The 21659-nt window shown below is 38.3% G+C and overlaps 1 protein-coding gene across 5 annotated transcripts in view; it reads right to left on the reverse strand.

Moving 5' to 3' along the window:
- The window catches only part of LOC128013199 (rho GTPase-activating protein 21), a 103127-nt gene that overhangs the window by 33273 nt on the left and 48195 nt on the right, over positions 1-21659 (reverse strand). For 3 of the 5 annotated variants that reach the window (XM_052595987.1, XM_052595986.1, XM_052595985.1), the window contains 2 exons: positions 14657-14842; positions 10939-10960 (listed from right to left, as the gene is read on the reverse strand). In XM_052595987.1, the coding sequence (XP_052451947.1) occupies positions 10939-10960; positions 14657-14842 (208 nt within the window). Of the gene's footprint in view, positions 1-10938; positions 10961-14656; positions 14843-17788; positions 18288-21659 lie in introns of those variants that run through there. The other 2 variants (XM_052595984.1, XM_052595983.1) reach the window with 1 other exon arrangement.

Raw genomic sequence — 21659 nt, forward strand, 5'->3', positions numbered from 1 at the left:
CTTCCTGTCTCTCGCTCTCAGACAGTGGAGGAAGAAAGGGAATAATTAGGGAACTGGACTTGGTAAGCTGCACAAGTGTAAAAGACATGAATGCCCATCATTCATTTGACTCTGGTGAACAGAAAACTGCAGGAAAACTTTGCAAGATAGTAATATGACACTGCAGAGAAAACCATGATGATTCATGAATTTAAAATAAATAACAAAAAATTATAATAATAAAAGGAAGTCCTGAAAATATTTATAATTCATTCCTAAATATACTCATATCTATTTCTAATATGATCTAAATGGCAAGACATTTGATTTAAAATCCAGTTAAAACATCAAAAGACCACTGTGTGTTATTACCTATCATCACTTAGAATCCACTCCTCACAAACACCATACATTTCAATAAAAAGAAGCTGCACAAGCTGTCACCTCTCTATTGAACACACCACAAAACATTCAATCTAACATACAGATCACTGTAATGACCTCGGTCAAACAGAGTTTTGAAAATGGCAATACCAGTATCTACGTAGAGAGCATGATAATAGACCTATAGGTTGATATTTGAGATGATCGACATCTGCTGGTAACGATGCATACTTACTTGATTGGGAGAAGTGTAGAGTCTTTTTCACAAGTTGTCAGGTGATGACTTCATAGTGGCCAAATGTCAGCCTATTAATCAGCCTTTCACTACAATAAAGTCTGCTTTCAACTGACAAGACAACCAGACCTCAACACTGGCCATATCATAAACGTGAAAGTTAACATTAGTTTTATAGATTCTTTAGTCTGAAAGTACATGTAAGCAGTTCATGAAGCATAATGCAGAATGTAACATTAAATGCTTCAAACACAAGTATGCTAAATGGAATTTACCGTAAAACATGGAATGTCACTGAATTTAGGAAATTTAAGATGAATAATTCAAAACATAAATTTTCTCTCCAGAGCTTATTTTTTACTACAATGTTTGACTGTAAATTTGTAATAAATCATAAAACACAGACGTTTTGATTTATTAAAATTAGAATAAAAATTTGGTGGGGATATAAAACAGATTTCAACATAATGATTTATTTAAATGTTAACAAAAATAGGGTTATTATTGTTCCAATTTAAATAAATTGTAACAGTGTTAGATTTATGATTTAAATTGGTCAGGCATGCATTTAAAATGTTTTTTTTTTTTTTTTTTTTAAATCAATTAATTAATGCAATAAAAAAAAAATGAAAAAAAAAAAATAATAATAATAATATTACTTGAAAGTATGGTTCCATGTATGATTCCAGATATAAGTCCAAACAAATAACCAGCATTGGGGGATAATGCATTACAACAGCGGCTCTCAATTCCAGTCCTCACGCCCCACTGCTCTGCACATTTTGTACATTTCTCTTAGCGCTTTAGACGTTTGTTCTATTCGACACAAGTGCCACAAGTGCCCTGTGAAGTGGACATCACTGGATATGCCGCCATGATTCCGAAGTGAACGTATATGTTCCATTCAAAATGCACTGAAGTGTGCAAGATGTGAATTTAAATGTAATTTACTTACAGAGGTATATGATGTCAAACGTGTCCGTGTGTGGAGACGTTACACAGCGCAATTCTATGAATGAATGTTCGGAAGTGAGGTAAACTTCAACAGATTTCCCCTGCTCGGGGAGTAGAGAGCATGTCAATGGGAACACAGTTCATGCACAGAGCTCACTTCTAACGAGCTGATTATCTGAATCACGTGTGTTAACAAAGAGAAATGTGCAAAATATGCAGAGCAGTGGGGTACGAGGACTGGAATTGAGAACCACTGCATTACAAGTAGAGGTCATCCGATGTATCGGTTTTGCCTATTAATCGGCACCGATAATTAATTGCTGGAACAATCGGTTATCTGCAAAAATCCATGCTGATAATTTTTCGGGTTGTGTCCATTGCTGAGAAGGGGCTGTTTTCATTATACAGGGTGAGAGCAGCCTCTAGTGGTTGAAATCAATGACAGCATGTGCTATTTGTTTATACACGTGATGCTGCACACCGAAAAGACCAAGAAACTTCTGACACGTATTTAAATAGAGCTGACAGAAAATTCTGCCGTGCCACTGAGTGCCATTCACATAGTTTTCCATTAAATTACATTATATTTGCCCCGATTAGTTGTTAATGTACACAATTAATTTTATGTTGAGCATTTTCATCGAAACATTTGTCTTTCTGTGGCTCTAATAAAGTCAGTATGTCTTATCTATGTCTCATTGTACATTTTTGAAGTAAACTTGTGACCCTTTGGTGAATAAATAAACCGTTTTAGACCACTGAGTTCTCCTAGACCCAGTACTGCCCTTTTTGATTAGATAACCATTAAGTGATCAAGAATAGAATCAGTTAAGTGTGAGAGTATACATTGTGCTGGTATAGAGTTTAGTAAAAAACATTAATTTACTATTACTATTATTATTATTATTATTATTATTACTTTTATTATTATTATTACTAATGCGATTTTCATGTGCAACTCATCAGTAAATGTGCTCCTGTGATTAGTAGTATATCTCCAGCACGTGCGTTCAGATCAGGGTTGCCAGGTTTTGACATTAAAGCCCCAGTTACTTGTCAAAACTAGTCCAAAACTAGCCCATTTATGTTTATAGGGGGTTCTATGATAAAAATGGCACTCCGGGGATAAAATACAAGTTTTTTTTGGCAGGGTTGCCTTGGTAAAATTCACATTTTAGGGGCTAAATATCACACTATTGGGATATTAGGGTCGCTTCAACCCGCGGACATAAAAAACAAGCGCGGACTTGGTAACACTGGTTCAGGTGAAGCAGCACTTACTACACAGAGCCATAGTTCACTGACAATCTACACAAGATTGGTTTCAAAATAGCAGGAGATTTATTGCCAATTTTAAAAGCGATTTCTTTTCTGTAGCTTGTCAATGAACTCCAATCTGATGCAATCCCAATAACGTGATATTCAGACCCTAAAATGTGAATTTTACCAAGAGAACCCCGCCAAAAAAATTTGTATTTTATCGCCCGCAAGGAAGCGCAAATGGGATAGTTTTGAGAAGCAATTGGGCGTTTTTTTTTAAACCTGGCAACCCTGAACTGAATGCACATACTGGATACATACTACTAATCACAGGTGCAGCTTTATTGATGAGATGCGCATGAAAATCACATTCTATTTTTTGCACAGCCCTAACTACTAGTATGGTTCAGTACCATTTTTTTGTTGTTGTTGTTTTTTATTAAAGCACTATTTTAGTTTTTGTTCAGCATGCATTTTAAAAACTATCAGTTAATTAATCAGTATCGAGCAGTGTGGTCAAACCTAGCCATTGGTGTCGGCAAAATCCACTGTCGGTCGACCTCTTATTACAAATACAACAAGATATGTAAACAAACAAGTAAGCCCAGCCTAGCTAAGAAAAAGTAACGCAATACTGTAATGCATAACCTTTAAAAGTAACTTTCCTCAACACTGCACAAAGCACTGGATCTGTTCATCTGTAATCAGGTGCAGGAACACAGTGAAGGTTGAGGACAGCAGCCAAGCTTTTGTGTGACAGCCGAGCCAAAAATACATTGTTTTTTGAAAACTCAGAGCTCTTATTTACGAGCGGAGAATTCTCCATATCTACTGCATTCAGGCAGCACTAGTGAAATAAAGCAGTGGAGACACAAGGGTCCGTGTCTGGAGTGCATCCAAATCGAGTCACATAAGGTGGGGTTTTACTGGTCCTCCAAGAATCGTGTGGAATTCTATTTGCTTGTGCTATTGCTCCCATCCCTGTCCTCATGGACGCCACCCAAAACACTGGCAAGAAAATGAAATGAAATGAAATATCTCTGGCATGTATTTTCACAGAAAAGGAAAACAAATATTTGAACAGATGTTGACTTTTTATTTGTACAGCATCTTTATTCAACTGCAGCAAAGTCTTAAAGCAAAACACAATAGGGGGAGTTCACTACGAATGAACTGTGACCGTAGATATGAAATATTTATTTGTCCGCATTGTTTTAAAGTATAAATTCAAATCATTCAAAGGAGCAAACAAACTGATCACAAGGGAAAATGGTCGCTGATAAACAGAGATGCAGAATGGCCTTCCTACCTTTTCCTTTTGGAACTTGAGGGACTCAAATAAAAAATCTGACTCTACACTTCTAAATTACTTCTACTCATCCATGTTTGATATTTTATATACATGATGAATGCCCCAATGAGTTTTCAATCTAAGCGGGGCAGTTGCTCATTGCATTGGGACAACATATTAATTGATTTTCCATTTTAAAAAAACATGTATTACTACATTTTATATAATACACATCTGGATAGAACATTGTTTTCTAATAAGCCTGCTTACTGCAGGCTTAATGTGTGTGGTTACAGCATCCTGTTAACTGCATCATGTAAACACTAATGAATTTTGTCAAATTCTGCACATTCTGGAATGAGAGGCAGGGTTTTCGCAAAAATGCTAAAATGGCACAACTGTGTAGTAAATTTGCCCCAATATGTGAGTTCAACACCAACTTCAGTGGAAGTGAAATTCATTCAGGGATTTACAAAATTAAAGCAAAAACAACAAACACACAAAAATTCTTTCATTCTTTCAAACACATTTTAAAGGCAGTAAGAGCACTGATCCCATAAAGCTGTTTATACACAGCTCAAACTGAACGACATCCAACTATTCCACCCAGATTGTCTGCACGTGGAGAGCAGCTCTCCATCCACACACGCGTCAGACAAATAAACATCCTAATTACTGCGAGGAAACATCTAGTCCTTTGCAATGATAAGAAGCAAAAGAGGAAGAAAACATCCTAGCTCATCTTGTTTGGTGACAAATCCAGAGTTATTTCTTAGCAGACTTGAAATAAACTCTACACAGGCAAGTGACTGCAAAAAACTCAAACTTGATGTCACTCATTGTTGCAGTATGAAATGTGCCAGGATGTGTAATTAGTAAAGCAAAATAATCTGTCATTTATAGGGATGGTTCACTCCAAAATGAAAATTCTGTCATGTTTTACTCACTTTCTTGTTGTTCCAATCATTTCTTGTTTTGTAGAACACACTAGATAGATATTTTGGAAGATCTCTTTTTCCCCATACAACAAAAGTTGATGTTGAGGATGGAATTTTTTTTTTTTTTTTTCACAGATTAAAAAGTAATACAGTTTTAAAAGCATAAGGGTGAGTAAATGAAGGCAGAATTGCATTTGAACTATCTTGTATTACAGACTGAATCTAGCTAAACCTGTGCAAATGTTTGAGACATTGGTGAGATCTCTTCTAAAATAGAAACGTGAGATTATTAAGGTCATTTTCTCAGGAGAAAAATCTGAGAAGCAGAAGACTTAGCAGTAAAACTTTCAATTTAATTATGTTGCTGTCTAGGTAAAACAACTAATTTTTTTAAAATATATTTTTACTTGTGTTCACTAAGGCACAAATTCCTAAGATAAGGAGAGGGACCGGAGTCCTATCTAGAATCCAAAATATCACAGGTTCTTTTGGGTTCTTTTGACATGGGCCAGTAAGAAATCACCTATCAACTGCTGTCAGAAAAAAAAGGGGCAAAAATATTACCTTCAGGGGTAAAAGAGCTTGCCACTGGAGCAATATCATCAAAAGCACACATTTGTACCTTCTTTACCGCTAAAGGGTGCATATTAGTAACTTAGAATAGTAATATGTACCCTTAAGGTCACATTATAGTATTATTATGCACCATTTAGGGGTAAAGAAGGAAAAAAAAGGTTTCTCTTTGAGGGAACTGCCCTAGTGATAAGCTGTTGTACCCCTAAAGGTCCAACTTTTGCAGGTTTTTTATTTCATTATTTATTTATTTATTTTTATTCCTTAGAGTGCATGTACCAATGCTTAGAAACCATTCGGTGAACTCTGATTTTTGAGTACTGCCCTTCAGCATAGTACTGCAAGCTGCCAAATGAAGGCGTTTGCTACACATAAGGGCTGCATTTCCTTAACACTACAATAAATCTGTGTGTGTTTTTGTGAGAGGGAGTCTCAGGTTACACACCCCCATGGCAGCGCTCTCTGGAATGCACCATTTAAGAATGGTTACGAGAAATTTCTGCAGCTCAATTTCCTGTAGGAAAACCTCTTTACCAAACCTGTCACTGAAAGGCCAATCAATTCGCTACAGTCCTTCTGGAAAACATCCCTACACAGCCGTCAGTTGTAATATGCCTTTAGCTTTGCCTGTTAAAGGTTGTGATTACTGCTTAATTACTGAAGACTATTTAGCATGCTGAAATTATTTTATCTGTGAATTAGTTTTTTATTTTCAATTTTGGCTGTAACGAGATTCACAAAGCAGGCCTTAAATGCCAACATGATTACAAAGCTACATAATAAAAATTGTTGAAACATTGTTTAATTAAGTTTCAGATGAAGTCAATAAGATTAAAGGAAGCCTGAAGCTGGAAACAGTTAGACAATCAGCATCCAGAAGGGAAACTGATGTTATAATTTATAAATGTGTAAAAATGACAATACATCTCTATATAGGCTTTATTACAGACAAACTCACTGTGAGTATGCAGGAATTTACATACTGATCTCATATAAAAAAGGTTTTTATGGCAGGGGGATATATTGAATATCTTGTGTGAGTGTGCGCAGTAAAAAATGACGAACATGTGCAGCAGATGCAAGCCAGAGCAGGTCTTCCTGCTGTCATGATGGACGTGATTCGGATGTGAATGAGGAGAAATGTGACAAACACTGCAGCAAAAGAGAGAGAGAGAGAGAGAGAGAGAGATGGTGCAGCCTTGACCAGAATGGACAAAGAGATCATTCATTCATACAGTAAATGTTTATTGCATATTGTTAAGTTGCTGGGTTTCAAGCCAACTATCTATGTATATGCAAGTTTAGAATTTGCAATTAAAGAAAATATGAATTTAAATTATTGATATGCACACAAAAATTCACATTAAAGTTAATGCACAGATGGATTTACTGAAACTCAAAATGTGCTGGAAACAGATGATGGAAACAGTTTTTCCACATTATCTATGGAATGCTTGGACCATTTGAACACTAAAGATGAGGCAATGTACTGCAAAGTTGACAGGTTTTTTACAGTTAATCCAAGAACTAAGCTCGGAAGTATTTAACCCACTATTGCTCAAAATATGGAGGCCACTGGTGGTCATTATGTAAGCTATTGCATTTATTCTGTGCTAAAGATAATACACATAATGCAGACTACAGAAACATGCAATCTTTTGTTGAAATTTCAAATAAATGCTTTAAAGATGCTGAACTCAGCTAATATTCAAGGTCTTATGGGTATTCCAATAATTTAAGATCATATAATGCAGCTTGACCTGTGTTTTTGTTTTGTTTTGCTTTGTTTTGTTTTTCATGCAGAATGATAGAATTTCAAGCTATATATTTTGGGCCCTATTTACACTGCGTTTTTGTTTTAAAATGGCATTTTAAAATGAAAATGATCGTCGTCTACACTGGCATTTTCACTGCATTTAAGAAACAATCTCCATTTATACTACACAACCTAAAATGCATGTCACACGACCATTATGCAAGTATAAGTATAGCTATGTATAGAAAGATTCCATTTTATTTAAATGGCTTCTGTATGCTAGGAATGGTCGAATGGGGACTCAACCTATACATATTTATTGGTACAACGAGCAAGCTGCCATTGTTTACACGGTCGTCAAGGGTACAACAGCCACGCCATCATTTTCAAAAGTCTTCGTTATGCTCTGTTTACACTGAAATGCAACCCCGGAGTTTTCAATCTAAAACAAGGTCTGCAGCATTTGCAAAAGTCTCAGTTTTCGACCTCGAAAACGCCAGAATTGTTTAAATGAAAGGCGGAACTGTAGCAAAAGTTATGCATTTCAAAACGAAAATGCAGTGTAAACAAGGCCTAAGTGTCAACAAACAGTGCCAATTTGAATGCTGCTGACTAAACGAACAGCATATACAGCCTACAAATAAAAAAAAATATTTCAGTTGTTTTGTGTAAATTAATCAGACATTAATTGCAATCATTAACTTCATTAACAACAGCCATATACTCTTGAACCAACGTAGTTTAAACAAAAGAGGGGTGACAAAGTTACTATTCAGGATCATCCTATAGTAGTTAAGCAGTGAATTGTCATTGAATAGGAAAACAACCCTGGTTAGGACATGATGTTGGGGCTAACATTGAAAGACTGAGAAAGAAACCGCCAACAAAATGTACAGATCTGGACAGACCTTGCCAGGGTCACCAACACTGTGAAAATCAAACACTTGCAACCCTCTTCTCGTATACTGTACATATACAAACAAACTTTACTTAACTATGTAGAGTATATTTCAGCCCCAAACTTTCTTATAGTTAAATCACTCCTGTAAGCCTCAGCTTCAAAGCTTCTGATCTTTATTCTGCTGTTTTTTTCTACTGAAAACAGACCTGTGTAGATTCTACTACATTGCATGATTTGTAACTCCAAAAACAGTCATGACACTCCTCTGCAGTAACCAAACACCAGCCCGCAGCTGATCATCCGCCAGAGAGCACGCTGCACTGCCAGCTGGGAGTTTTCCTGCCCCGGGCGCAAGCATTAAAGATTCCCAGCAATTCACATGGTGCAAGGTCAGACACAGGCCAATGAAGATAACACCTCACTCTGAAGTTCATGACAGACACAGCAGATATATGCCTGAATTTCTGAGAACCTCCATTATGAAGCATCAATCTGATTATTTTGTTGCTGGCTATCATCTTATGATGTTTGATTCTACAATCAACTCAGTCAGTCCAAGACAGCCATGTCGAATGTCTCAGAGAAAAGCCTTAAAGTGTTACTCCACTCCATAACGAAAAATGTGTCATTAATCACTTACCCCCGTGTCATTCCAAACCCTTAATAGCTTAATTCGTCTTCAAAACACATTTTAAGATATGTCAAGTAGAGCTGAAGATCTTTGCCCGAACCCGATGGGATCCGACTTTGTTCGGTCGGGTTCGGGCTTAATTTATATCATCTTACAAGGGGCTCAGGCCGGGCTCGGGCTTGCGCTCCGGTTTGCGAGGTAAACGAGCAGTCATGTGATGTGTTTCGATTAGCACGAGAAAGATGCGAAAATGGATGCTGAGTAGGTGAAACGGAGGCTTGCCTCTGGCGATTACGATTTGGTTGCAACAGCAACTAAAGCAAAGTCTGAGGTGTGGAAAAGTTTATAATGAGAATAATGAGTTAATAATAATAATAATCAGTGAGTACAGGAGGGCTCTGAAGCCATCTACAGTGGATTCAATAATGTTCTTCCACAAAAACATGTAGGCTTAGCCTAATCTCTGAGAGTAAAGGTTTTTCAAATGACAACTAAATATTCATTGAGACTTAAATGCATAATGTGGACAGAGTATGTATACGCTAATGTTGGAATTATTATTTTATTAAATGTCAGCTGCTAGTGGAGAAGCAAATCCGGCAGGGCGTTTATCTTAACATCGTTATTGCCAAATACCCATCTTAATTTAATATTTAATTTGTTAAAAAAAGACTCGTTTTTATTGGTGCGCAGGTCTATTTATAGGCTAAATGAGCCTATGCCTATTTAGAATGCTGAGATGTTAAGATGTTACAGAGGACTTATTTTATTTCTTTATTCCAACTTCCAAGTGGCCTAGTCTACATTAGTTATGAATACATTATGTTAAAACATGTATAAATGACTCATTCTTGACAAAAGGCAAAAGAGCTGTGTGTCTGCGCACATTTGAATAATGTCGGGCTGTAAACGGGTTCGAGGTTTCAAAATGTACTAGTCGGGCTCGGGCCGAAACCTGTCATGCTCAGGTCCTGTCGGACCTAACTTTTAAGGCCCGATTACATCTCTACTGTCAAGGTCCATAAATGCATGAAAGAATAGTCAGAATAGTCAGGATCTGCCATCAGTGGTTCAACTGTAACGTTATGAAGCAGCGAGGAATACTTTTTGTATAGAAAGAATACAAAAATAACAACTTAATTCAACAATTTGTCTCCTCTGTGTCTCTCCGCATCACCGTAGCACCATAGCCCCTTTCACACTGCACGTCGGACCCGCAATATTTCCGGAACATTGCCGGGTCACCTTCTGTGTGAAAGCAACCACGTCCCGGAATTGATTACCGAATTGAACCCGGGTTGGGGACCTGGTAATATTGGGGGGTTCGACCAGGGACGAGCGCTGTGTGAACAAAAGCCAGATCTAATTCCGTGTCGAAGTGATGACGGGTGTTATCGCGCGACTCTTAAACCTGCTGTTTTGAAGGAAGATCAACATTCACTATGAAAACATATGTGCAAACTGTAATGAAGCAGAGATCAGTTAGTTCCTCACTTTCCGCGCTGACGCCGAGACCGTTTGCTTGCTTCAGTGAAAGTATAACGTGCCTAGCGTTGTCGACTCGTACATTACACGTCACGCGCTGATGTCACGTGTCGTTACGGGATCTTCAAGGGTTGTGTGTGAAAGCACGCACATATACCGGGTCATCACTGGCAGTGTGAAAGTGCAAAATCTAGTGACCAGGGACCAATTGCAGGAACACTTTACCCCTGTATTTGCCGGAATGGCAGTGTGAAAGGGGCTTATGAGTGATTACGGTTGAATCACTGATGGCAGATGGACTATTCTGACAATGTCTTTCATACTTTTCTGGACCCTGACAGTGTAAGTTACAAGGCAGTCAGTGGGACAGTCACAAGCCTCCTGGTTTTCATCCAAAATATCTTAAATTGTGTTCCGAAAACGAACAAAGCGTTAACAGGTTTGGAATGACATGGGGTAAGTGATTAATGACAAAATGTTCAATTTGGGACGGAGTATCCCTTTAAATATACAAGTACAGTGAAGGTGGATCACAGAACGGTTAAACTCACCTCTGCTGCTATTGTCTTCATCCTGAAAGAGAGAGAAGATAAAAGAGTGTTAACATTTTTTAAAGACATTCATGAAATCAAGAGCTTTGTGGAACTGGAATCATGTTCCATTTGAAATTTCAGCAGTCATTACTCCAGTCTTTATTGTCACATGATCATCATGAAAATGTTTGTTTAAAAATGTATAAAAGCATTAAAAATCCTAATCCAATCAAATCTAATTGGATGGATCAAGTCCAGCCACCCAACAGTTTGTTTTACTTGGAAACACTTCTGAAGCTAAATGTGTTCCAAAAGCTGTTTAATGTAGCAAGAAAAAGTAATCTCACTTTTATATGTCAAACAGATTACTGTGAATCACAGGTTTGCTAACAGTAACTAATCTGTAAGGAAGCAGCATCTGAAGCAGCTGATGGTAACAGCATTATCTAAATGCTCCAATATCACAGACTGGTGATGGTGAGAGAACAGAGATTAATCTCTTTATGGGGATCATGTCGTTTTTTGAATATTGCTATAAAGTCAGGTCACCCTCATAGCTTGGTGTGTCCAGAAAAACAGCCTTCTGACCAACATGTTAAACATCCATTTATGTTTAGGAGTAGAACAATCTGAAAATCTGAAACACAGAGGGCTCAAGGATAAACTGTGTTTCAATAGGCGTCTCAAAATAAATTCTGAACATCTTTGATTCGATGCCTCTATCTTGGCAAACCTGGCAAACACACTGATTAGTTCTTCCTTGGAAGTGCTTACTGTAGTAGCCTGGGCACTTTTTCCACGTAAATCTGTGCAACGAGACATACAATAATTGTGGAAATCCAGTCAACCAGATAAGACTCAACTTTTTGCAGCTTGTGTTTGGCATTTTTGTGAGTGAAATGCATTAGATAATGTGTTAATGATCCACAGGTATGCCATCAGAAGAGGAGACTTGGCAGCCTACTGTCAACTTTGTGTTAGACTTATCTTTTGAGCCCATACCCATATGTTCCTACAGTTCATTCACTGTCTGATGCATACTACAAACAAAAATGGCTGACCTGATGCAACTTACATGTATTATTTAAATAATATAAATTTGATCCTGGATCACAAAAACAGTCATAAGTAACACAGGTATGTTTGTAAAAATAGCCAAAAATGCATTGAATGGGTCAAAATTACATTTTTTTTCTTTTATGCCAAAAATCATTAGGATATTAAGTGAAGATTATGTTCAACGAAAAAAATGGTTGGTCACATTACATGTAGGTCAGATGGTTTCTTTCATAATAAAGTGAACCAGAATTTTTAACTTAGAACTAATTACCTGCAAATGATGCATGAAAATATTGGCAACAGAACCAACAGAAACTTTTTGGGTTTTGACCAAAACTATTTTGGAGGACTGAAACTGTGGACATTTGGACTGGATTGACAATACTGATTTCTCAATTTTAATTGACTTTCATTTTGATGAACCAGTGAAGATTCTTAAATCCAGCTGATGCATGAAAACAAACTTCACTAAACATTAATTCTAATGCACATGCCATCCAATTATTCCAATAAGCTTTGTTCATAGCTACTTTTTAAAAAATTTGTCAAAATTCAAATGATTTTACACTCTTTAATTAGATTTGATATATTTATATAGCCACATTAATCCTCAGGAAAGCATTTCAATGTCCATAACTCGTTAGTTAAATAACGGTAGTATTTGTTAAAGGCAGGGTAGGTAAGAAATTTATAAACAACTTTCTTCCAAATTTGTTTAAACTTTTTATATATATCAATGCATAATTAAAATGTAAGTACTCTGATAAAAAAAGAGTATAAAAATCGAGTGACTCTAGACCGTTTAATTTGTATTAAACAGCTCATTATTTCCATTCGGGACGAAACATAGGATTGGCTTAGGCGACTGTCACTCTCTCGCAACCATGGCAACCACCCTTTTGCCACACATGACCTGCCCACTTGCGCACGCACGTTTGATTTGAGGAAATTTAAGAGGCACGGATTCTGGGAATACCAAAACAATGGCAGAGAAACAGCAAGCAAAATTCACAGTACCGGCCTATGCAGTTAGTGAAGGCAAACCAGGCAAAAAAAAGGAAGACAGTAACAGTACAAGAAAAGGCAATGAACAAAAAGTATTTGGATAAACAAAGAAATAAAACGCGAGTTAATATCGGCGTGGCTTTCCAGCGATGGCGAGAACTGAGGGAACTCAAGTGCTCCTTGCCCTGCACTTCGACCACCCCGTCCTCGGCGTCTACTTCCTCGGACCCTAGTTGCACGGCCTCTTGCACGACCTCCTCTGCTTCGCCCTCGACCCCGGACCTGTCCTCGAGCTGACGATGCGGTACTTGTCTCTGGAGTGTAGTCCTCATCAAAGTCAACAATGCTTTCATCATGGAAACTCTTACATGCAGAACGTTATGAATCTTACACGAAATTCATCTTCATCACAGTGTAAATGATGATAATGGAAAAACGTGTATCATGCAACCTGTTTTTAGCTTGGCCTTATAGACAACTAGCTCATTAGCGAATCAAAAAATATATATTTTAAACTTTACCAATATCAATATGCTAGCTTGATAGTTAGTACTAAAATACATCTTGTTTGTTTATCGTCATAATTATTACATGTGATTCTGACATGATGTCACTACATGCACTGTGCTCCTTCCTCTCCGCTCGTCTCAGGTAAATAATGCGTCTTCCACCTCAATGGTCGGAGTCGCGCATTCATGTGTTTTGGGGCGTGGCTTTGGAAGGAGCCCAGAAGGGAGGGGGTGGAGTGAATGGAAATAATGAGCTGTCTTTAAAACAGTCGTGAGAGGTCTACATACACTCGATTTTTATACTTTCTTTTTCAGAGTACATACATTTTAATTATGTATTGATATATAAATAAAGTTTAAACAAATATGGAAAAAATGTTTTTTTTATACATTTTTTACCTACCCTGCCTTTAAATGCATGCACTATATTACATATTCATTACAGTGATGTTGTTATTTAATACAATTTAAAATATCATGAAATCAATCTTTTATTACAGACAGTTTATATTTCAATGAATTGGAGTAGAATCATAACTATATCATTAAACCATTAATATAAAAACTGCCTTATGTGGAATTTAAATTTTATACAACTTAATTTTACTTGAGTGCTGATTATGAAATATTTTTGATTAATTGACCACTTATTAAATGCACTTTTTTTTACCGTTTTCGACTAAATGAAAATGTTTTGGTTTCAGTAATAAAACAGATTTCAGTGCTTCACTGCTTCCAAGAGAATGTGGCATATAGTTTACAACAGGCTTGACAGCAGCTGACGAGAGTTTCCGGATCCCATAAAAATTGAATAAGCTGACAGAAATGGCACTTTCGAGACTGCTCAGCTTTAACACTGCAGTAAAATATGCTGAGATACTTATTTCTACAACCCACAGTCGAGTACATTGAGAAAAGCTGAGAAACACATACAAAAGCACTATAAGGTGTTATGAGGCCTGGTAGATGTTATTTTTTCCCTGAATGAGGTGCAAACATAATACATTTTCCCTTTTAGTGTATGAGGAAAAGCACCAAAGGTAAGCATTTAGATTTAAGCAAGTCTCTGAAGCTAAATTAATTGTAGAGAGGAAGTAAACTGACAAAACCAATTGACCCAATTATCTGGACTGCACTTCTTTGTATGTTTGCTGTAGACTGACCTTGAGAGAGGATTGCACGGCTGACTCGGGTGGGTACACAATGAAGTGACGGAGCGTGAAGCCGAAGCCATGAGATGTACGGCGTAGGTGCAATGTTTTGGGCCCCGGCCATGAGAAGGTCTCCTCTTCAGCGGCCGGAGACAGAGCCGATGCCTCGCTATGCTCACAACCATCCTTTTGTTTAGCCTGAGAAAGAAAACAAACCCTGTTAATTAGTCATTCAGATACTCAGAATTTAAAGAGTATGATCTCCAGAGGGTCTTTCCTAATCTGTTTGGCCCAAAAACGACATGGTTAGAGTGAAAAAGTACTGAAAGGATCTCAACATAACACAAAGCACTCTCTATTTGAAAGGAACAGCAGCAAAACATTTGCCTTTTTAACCTGGCACATCAGCACTCACATTGAGACTCTTGGTGTACTAAATGATGTTTACAGGCAGTGATGTTTACAACTGCATTATGACCAGGATATGCAGATAAACTGTTACTCATGAACAAACCATGAGACCCAGGAAACAAGCTACCATTCAAGAAGTTCATTAGAGTTCAAAATACATTTATTTAGCACTAGCAACTGGTCATGATTTTTGTAAGTATTGATAAAAAACATTTAAATGTGTTTTAACTGTGTTTAACGGTGTATGTTAATGCATATTAGTGTACCAAATCATTAGCTTAGCAAAATGCTAATATCTGACTCAATATTAATGAAACCGTTAAGTCCCCATGTGTTTAATTTTCAGCACACTGTTAGATGGTTAAATTGTTGCCTTAGAAAAACAGCAAGGCAGCTCACCAGTTTTTGGAAAAGAGCTCCAGTGCCCTGTTCTCATGTTATTCATAAGAAAACAATGGGTTTCTCTTAAGGGCAGAAGGTATTGAAACAGTGTATCCTGTGAGTGTTTATAAAGCATCACTGACATGATTTTACACTTCTCAAATATCTGCCATGACAATGACGGTCACACAGAAAATGCTCTGAGTCAACTGAGACATTTCTTTCCTGTGTTCAATGAACAACACATACTGTATGAACGTACCACATACATCCCAACACATTTTTTTTGACACCCATATCACTAACGTTCTTCGGGTTATGTCACACTGTAGCATCTGGGCTGGTGATGTCAGTCCATCCTCCGTATCCTCCTAGGAAACGTGTGTCAATTACACTATGAAATAATGACAGTAGGATCCCATTCCACCACAGGGTTTATGTTTGTGGTGGGCTCTGACAACACCACACTGACTCTGGGTCACTCTGGCTGCCAAACAGACCAGACTGTGGTCTAGCCCTGCAAGAGATTGATATATTATAAGGGAATGGATGTATTTTAGCTTGTGGCTGGGCTCAGGTACAGACAGCTGTGGATGTCTCTAGAGTCTGGGCTGGGCTTTTACATAACTGAGCCTGAAAATGACATCACCAGGATTGAAATCACTTACATCCAGTGTTGGACAGAGTCCACTGCAAAATCTCACAAAGAAATGGTTAGAGAAGTTTGGGATGGCAAACTAGCATACTACAATGTAGTACACTCGTGTATAGTGATTTCTGTATGATTTTACACATCCTTCTTTTTCTATTTACCAGATTTCTTCCCACAACATATTCTTGAGCTAAACTTCCTTTTTTTATTTTTATTTTTTTATATGGAATCTTTCCGTATAATTATGCAGTTATGTGAAGGTCCACCTGTGAATGCTACCTTGAATCATACACATGGTTTTCCAAAAACACCCACTATAACATAACATTCCACTGCCTTTCATTTTTCATTTCTCTACCATTAACCAGTCATATTCTCTATGTGGTGGGCACACAACCCTGTTTCCAATGCTAAATTTAACCTGTTAAATTATACATCTAGAAAAAGCTCTCATCTAAATGGTGGAAAGTCCAAGAGAAGTGAATGGCTGCCCTGTGTGAGACTCCTTCTTACCAGAAACAGCATCATTCAAACCATCCAGTCCATCAAAGAGCATGAATAATACACACAATCCCATTGGTCACTGGGTACATTTAAGATCACATCACATGCTCTGATTTCACTAGCACGTGCATCTGTTTTTTAAAAAGTTCCAGCTACATTGGTACTTGTAATACTAGAAAAGTTGGCATGACAAATTCAGCTAAGCTATGGATCAGCCTTCCAATCTGGTGGATCTCTTTTGTTTATCTAGAAAGCAATGCAATTACATCATTTCAGAGGTCACATGTTTATTAATTTTTATCTTAAAAGACCCTAGCAATATGACATTCATTTGAAATCTCAACATGGTCTCAAACTCATTCCAAAAACTTCTCAAAATGAACTCAAAAGTTTTTCATCAATTCTTCAAAGACCAAAGGATTCGTTTTCTAGCTCTATTCCCCTACCGTCAACAACTGTCTCAATTGTTTATTTTTTATTTCTCTTGAGGAACATAAGGAGAAACATTTGAGACAAGGTTGATAGTTAGCTAAATGAAAAACTTCAGAGAAGTCCATTTCAGAGAAGTCTCCTGAGATATGACAGAGCAACCTGTAAGCAATAACATTTTCTTGCAAATGTTGTCATGACAAAATGCACAAATATGCATGTGCGTCCTGTAGTTATGGCAAGCATGAGTCACTCTTTAGCCACAGTGGAGCTCCCTGCAAACACAGAAATATCTTGATTTCCCAAACACACACACTTTTCCGAGCATAAAAAACAACTTAGCCACAACTCTGTTCTCCAAGTGAAACAATTATCCACTGTGTTTAGGTTAAAAACGTGAGCAATTACCCATCCAAAGTCTGTTCAGTCCCAAGTTTGCTCCACTGGGAAGGTTGCTTACATAGGAACAATAACGGAAACGTGAAACCAGGGCACATACACACAGTCTTCTTGCTTTGAAAAATATGTTACATGTTGGCTCAATGTAGGAGACATAACCAACCACCCTGGACGTCAGTGATGCACAAAGCATTTATGAGAGCCACCTCCTCGCCCCCTTCAGCCCCAAGTAATTCAATACACCGCCGGGAGCCTCTGCCAATGTGAAAACCATCCATCCCGCTGCAGCACCAGACTGTCATAATGAACCCGTATTCTCCTGTTTAGTTCTGCTACTCTTAACCTACAGCAGATCCACAGATCCTTACCCAAGACCGCATGCAGTTACTCGGAGATGTCTTCTTCAATTTTTGCCAAGAGACGCTCTTCTGGGCCTCCCAAAGCCCCAGTTCCACATCCCCCCAGTATGCCCTGGCCAGGAGCTGGAACCAAAGGCAGGAAGTGTCCGATAAACAGCCGTCCACCCCTGTCAGACAATCCCAGGGACAGTCCCCTATTGTGCAGGAACACCCCGGTACATCCATCTGTTCTGAGCCGTCCTTCCCGACCAGAACACAGTCGGTACACGCCCCATTCCTCTGAGTAAGCATGGCAAAGCCTGCTGGTCCCTGCTATGACTTCTTTCCTCTGCTGATATTCTGATGATGTGATTCTTTCTAGCTCTTTGCGATCCCTCCCTCTCTCTCTTCCTCTCTCTTTTAGAGTGGGAAGGAGTACACATGCATGAGGTTTCCATTGAGACACGGATCACGTCAGGGAGAGAGTGAAGCAGGGAAAGAGACATCAGAGCTCAAATCAGTGTAACCCAATCACAATCATCTCCCTGTGCTGGACAAAATGCCTTTCTCCTCTTACTTACAATGTTTCTTATTTGATTGTTCTCCATTGCATTATAAAACATACTTCAAATGGCTTCCACATTCGTTACTTCACACTAGAGCTTACGGTGTCCTACGTCATCTGCTGATATGCAACTCTCTTGTTTACAGGTGTATAACAGTTAGCGGAAGCTAGAGATTATGGTTTATAAAGTTTAAAATATCCACCCTCTACATATGTGACTAAATCTTTACTCTGGCAACTAAATGATGTCTAATATTAGCCAATGGCTAATAAATTCTCAGATTTTCCTCGCCAGTGTTTGAGTTGGAGGCTAATTATAAGTTTGGCACAGAATTAGTTTTACTTGCCTAACACTCTCTGACTGAGTGGTTCAGAGTTTCACTCTCTGTTAGGGCTGGACGATTATGGCCTAAAATCAAAACCTTGATTAATTGAACATATTACCTCGATTATGATTAATGAACAATTATTTTGTTTCGGTTTTGTTTTTTTGCCCTCATAGTTCACTGACAAGGTTTGTACTGTAAATATGATTGACTATTAAAGGTGAGATATTTTTCCCTATTGAAAGAGCGATCTGACATCATAGATAAAATAACTGCTGATAGTGAGCTATGTTTGTAACATTTCATACAGATTACTGCTCGGTGTATATAGATAAAATAAATATATAGATTAAATAAAGATCAGATAAAGATAAATTAGCACAGTACCAGTACGAGTGATTGGCAGTGTGAATTAGTCATACAGTCTCTATATTATTGTGAAGCTGTGGGTTGGAAATAGCTTAGTTCCTTCAAAAGTAGAAAAATATGCTATAATAAGTTTTGAGATTCTAAGGTACTTTCACAGGACAGCGCTGACAACTAGTTTCTGCGTTCCTCTGTGCCGGCGATCTTCACAGCTACTGTTTATATGAGAGTTCGTGCCACAATGCAGCTGTGAGAACTAACGCTGTCAAAATGGCTGAAAAACTAAATTCGAATTTGCAATTAAATATTATCCAAATTCTACTTATATTCGAATTTAAAATGCATAATTTTAGTTAGGGTAAAGAAAAGCTTTTGGCTTCTTAGGCCACAAGAGGGCGCATTGGGCAAAATATTACTAATGCACATTTATTCATTTACATTTACATTTACATTTATTCATTTAGCTGACGCTTTTATCCAAAGCAATTACAATTGCTATATATATATGTCAGAGGTCGCACGCCTCTGGAGCAACTAGAGGTTAAGTGTCTTGCTCAGGGACACATTGGTGTCAACCAGTGGATTCGAACCCAGGTCTATCCGACCAATGGCATGCGTCTTATCCACTGCGCCATCACCACCCAAAAGATGGAGCACACAGATTTGCGTGTCATCCTTTCGCAGGGGCCATGCTATATGTGCAGCCGTGGCGAGCACAACATTGCTCCAAGTGAGGCTCAAACCCACAACCTCAGATTGCTCTGCTGAATACTGTCTTATAAGTACCACTCGCTGACCGATTGCGCCACTGGAGATTCAAAGCATAAGAAAATATGACTGTGAAAAAAAGTGCATAATATTTAAAATAATGTTTATAAAACAATTATAATTAAGTAGCTTAAAGAACTATAAACAAAACAGCACCATGTGTGCATGCATAGTTTAATTCAAAGGGGTGAAAGCCAATAACACAGAGTACATTTTTCATTTAAACGTGAGATGCAATAAGATGGGGAACCCTACCATAAAGTCTCAAGATATGTTTTTGAAAAAAACTGAATTCACCTTAATTTTACATGGCTTTCTAAACGTGCGTCTCTATTGTGTGAGACGCAAGTGCAAGGGTAATAGAAGACGTCCCTCTCTAGAAAATTTGTGAAATATGCATTCTGTGTGAATGGCTTGGTTTCAGTTTTGACGTAAACAAGATCTCCAAGGCCAAAGAATAATTTGACCATCCGCGCACTGTCCGCATTATGTGATTTTAGTCATCAAGAGGGCTCACAGACAGCCACGCATTCGTCCACGCGGTCTCAAAGTACCTGCAGGCGGACGGGGTGTGCGGCTGTCAACAGCGCATGCACGAGGTGAATGATGACCGAAGTGGTACTGCTCGTCGAGCTCGTCCACCTTCTGGAAGCTGTGCGGATGAAGCTGTGTGAGACGGAACCTAACGTGGAATGTGAAGTATACCCGAGGCGGGCCCCTACAATATCGAATGCAAAAATGTGGGGCTACCTGAGGGACATTTTTTTTACCCGGAACTTTATTTAGTTCCTGGTTCCTGTGGTGTAAACACACAGAGTACCAGGCCAAAGTCCCTAGTTCCTGGGTAAAGTTCCTGCGTTGGAAACGGGGCACAAGAAGGAGAGTGATGGGGTGCTGCACCAGATGACCTGGCCTCCACAGCCACCGTACCTGAACCCAATCGAGATGGTTTAGGGGTGAAATTACACTCTTAACATCAGCCAGTCAAGCATTATAATATGATATCTGGATAATCTCAATCTGGCGATATTTCCATTTATGTTGCAAAACATGTCATGAAAATGGCTCATGTGACCTCCAGCCACAGACCTGCAGCAGACGCAAATAACTGCTTTAAGACCTGTCCCCCCGTCCCCACAGCGGCCGATCCTGGCTAGATAGCACTGAGACAAGTGAACTGATAGATCAGCGTCCCAACATTAAAACCATGCACCAAAATCACACACAGCACAAAGAAAACAACGATATTAAGCTGCACTTCCTCTGAGGAATCAATAATTAATTCAATAAATCACATGCATAAACAGTTTCCATATCCCACATGTGTGTTCTGGGCTATTTTGTGCAAAACACACAGAGACCTTTCAGAAATGTAAAAACAGAAAACCAATGATGGCATGCTCGTCTTCATTCCTCTACATTGGCATGGCATCTCATTACCACATACATTCCTTTAGACATACACAAGCACTCACTCACACTATTGCGTATGGTAAGCATATCACAAAAATAACTCATCCTGCCATGTGAGGCATCCTTGTTTGTGAGGATCAGGGTGAGAGGGAACTCAAAGAGGGCACTGTTTGATCCCCGCTGAATATATCAGCCCAAAAAAAGAAGGCATGCTGCGGTATTGGTTGGTATTCATCCCAATGGGTTTCACTCCACACAAAAAGCATTCCAGTTCAACTACATATATATCTAAAAAGAGAGCAGTCATAGTTCAAATGCATTTTAATGTTGGTGAAAATCATAAGAAATCCACATTAAAATATATTCCAGCTGGCTGAAGCCATACACTGTGTTCATGGAGGTTATTTCATAGAAATAAAGGGTGAGGAATGTTTCAGTTTAAATATGTATAACCATGGTTCCC

The sequence above is a fragment of the Carassius gibelio genome, chromosome B24, assembly GCF_023724105.1.
Source record: "Carassius gibelio isolate Cgi1373 ecotype wild population from Czech Republic chromosome B24, carGib1.2-hapl.c, whole genome shotgun sequence".
NCBI classification, from domain to species: Eukaryota; Metazoa; Chordata; class Actinopteri; order Cypriniformes; family Cyprinidae; genus Carassius; species Carassius gibelio.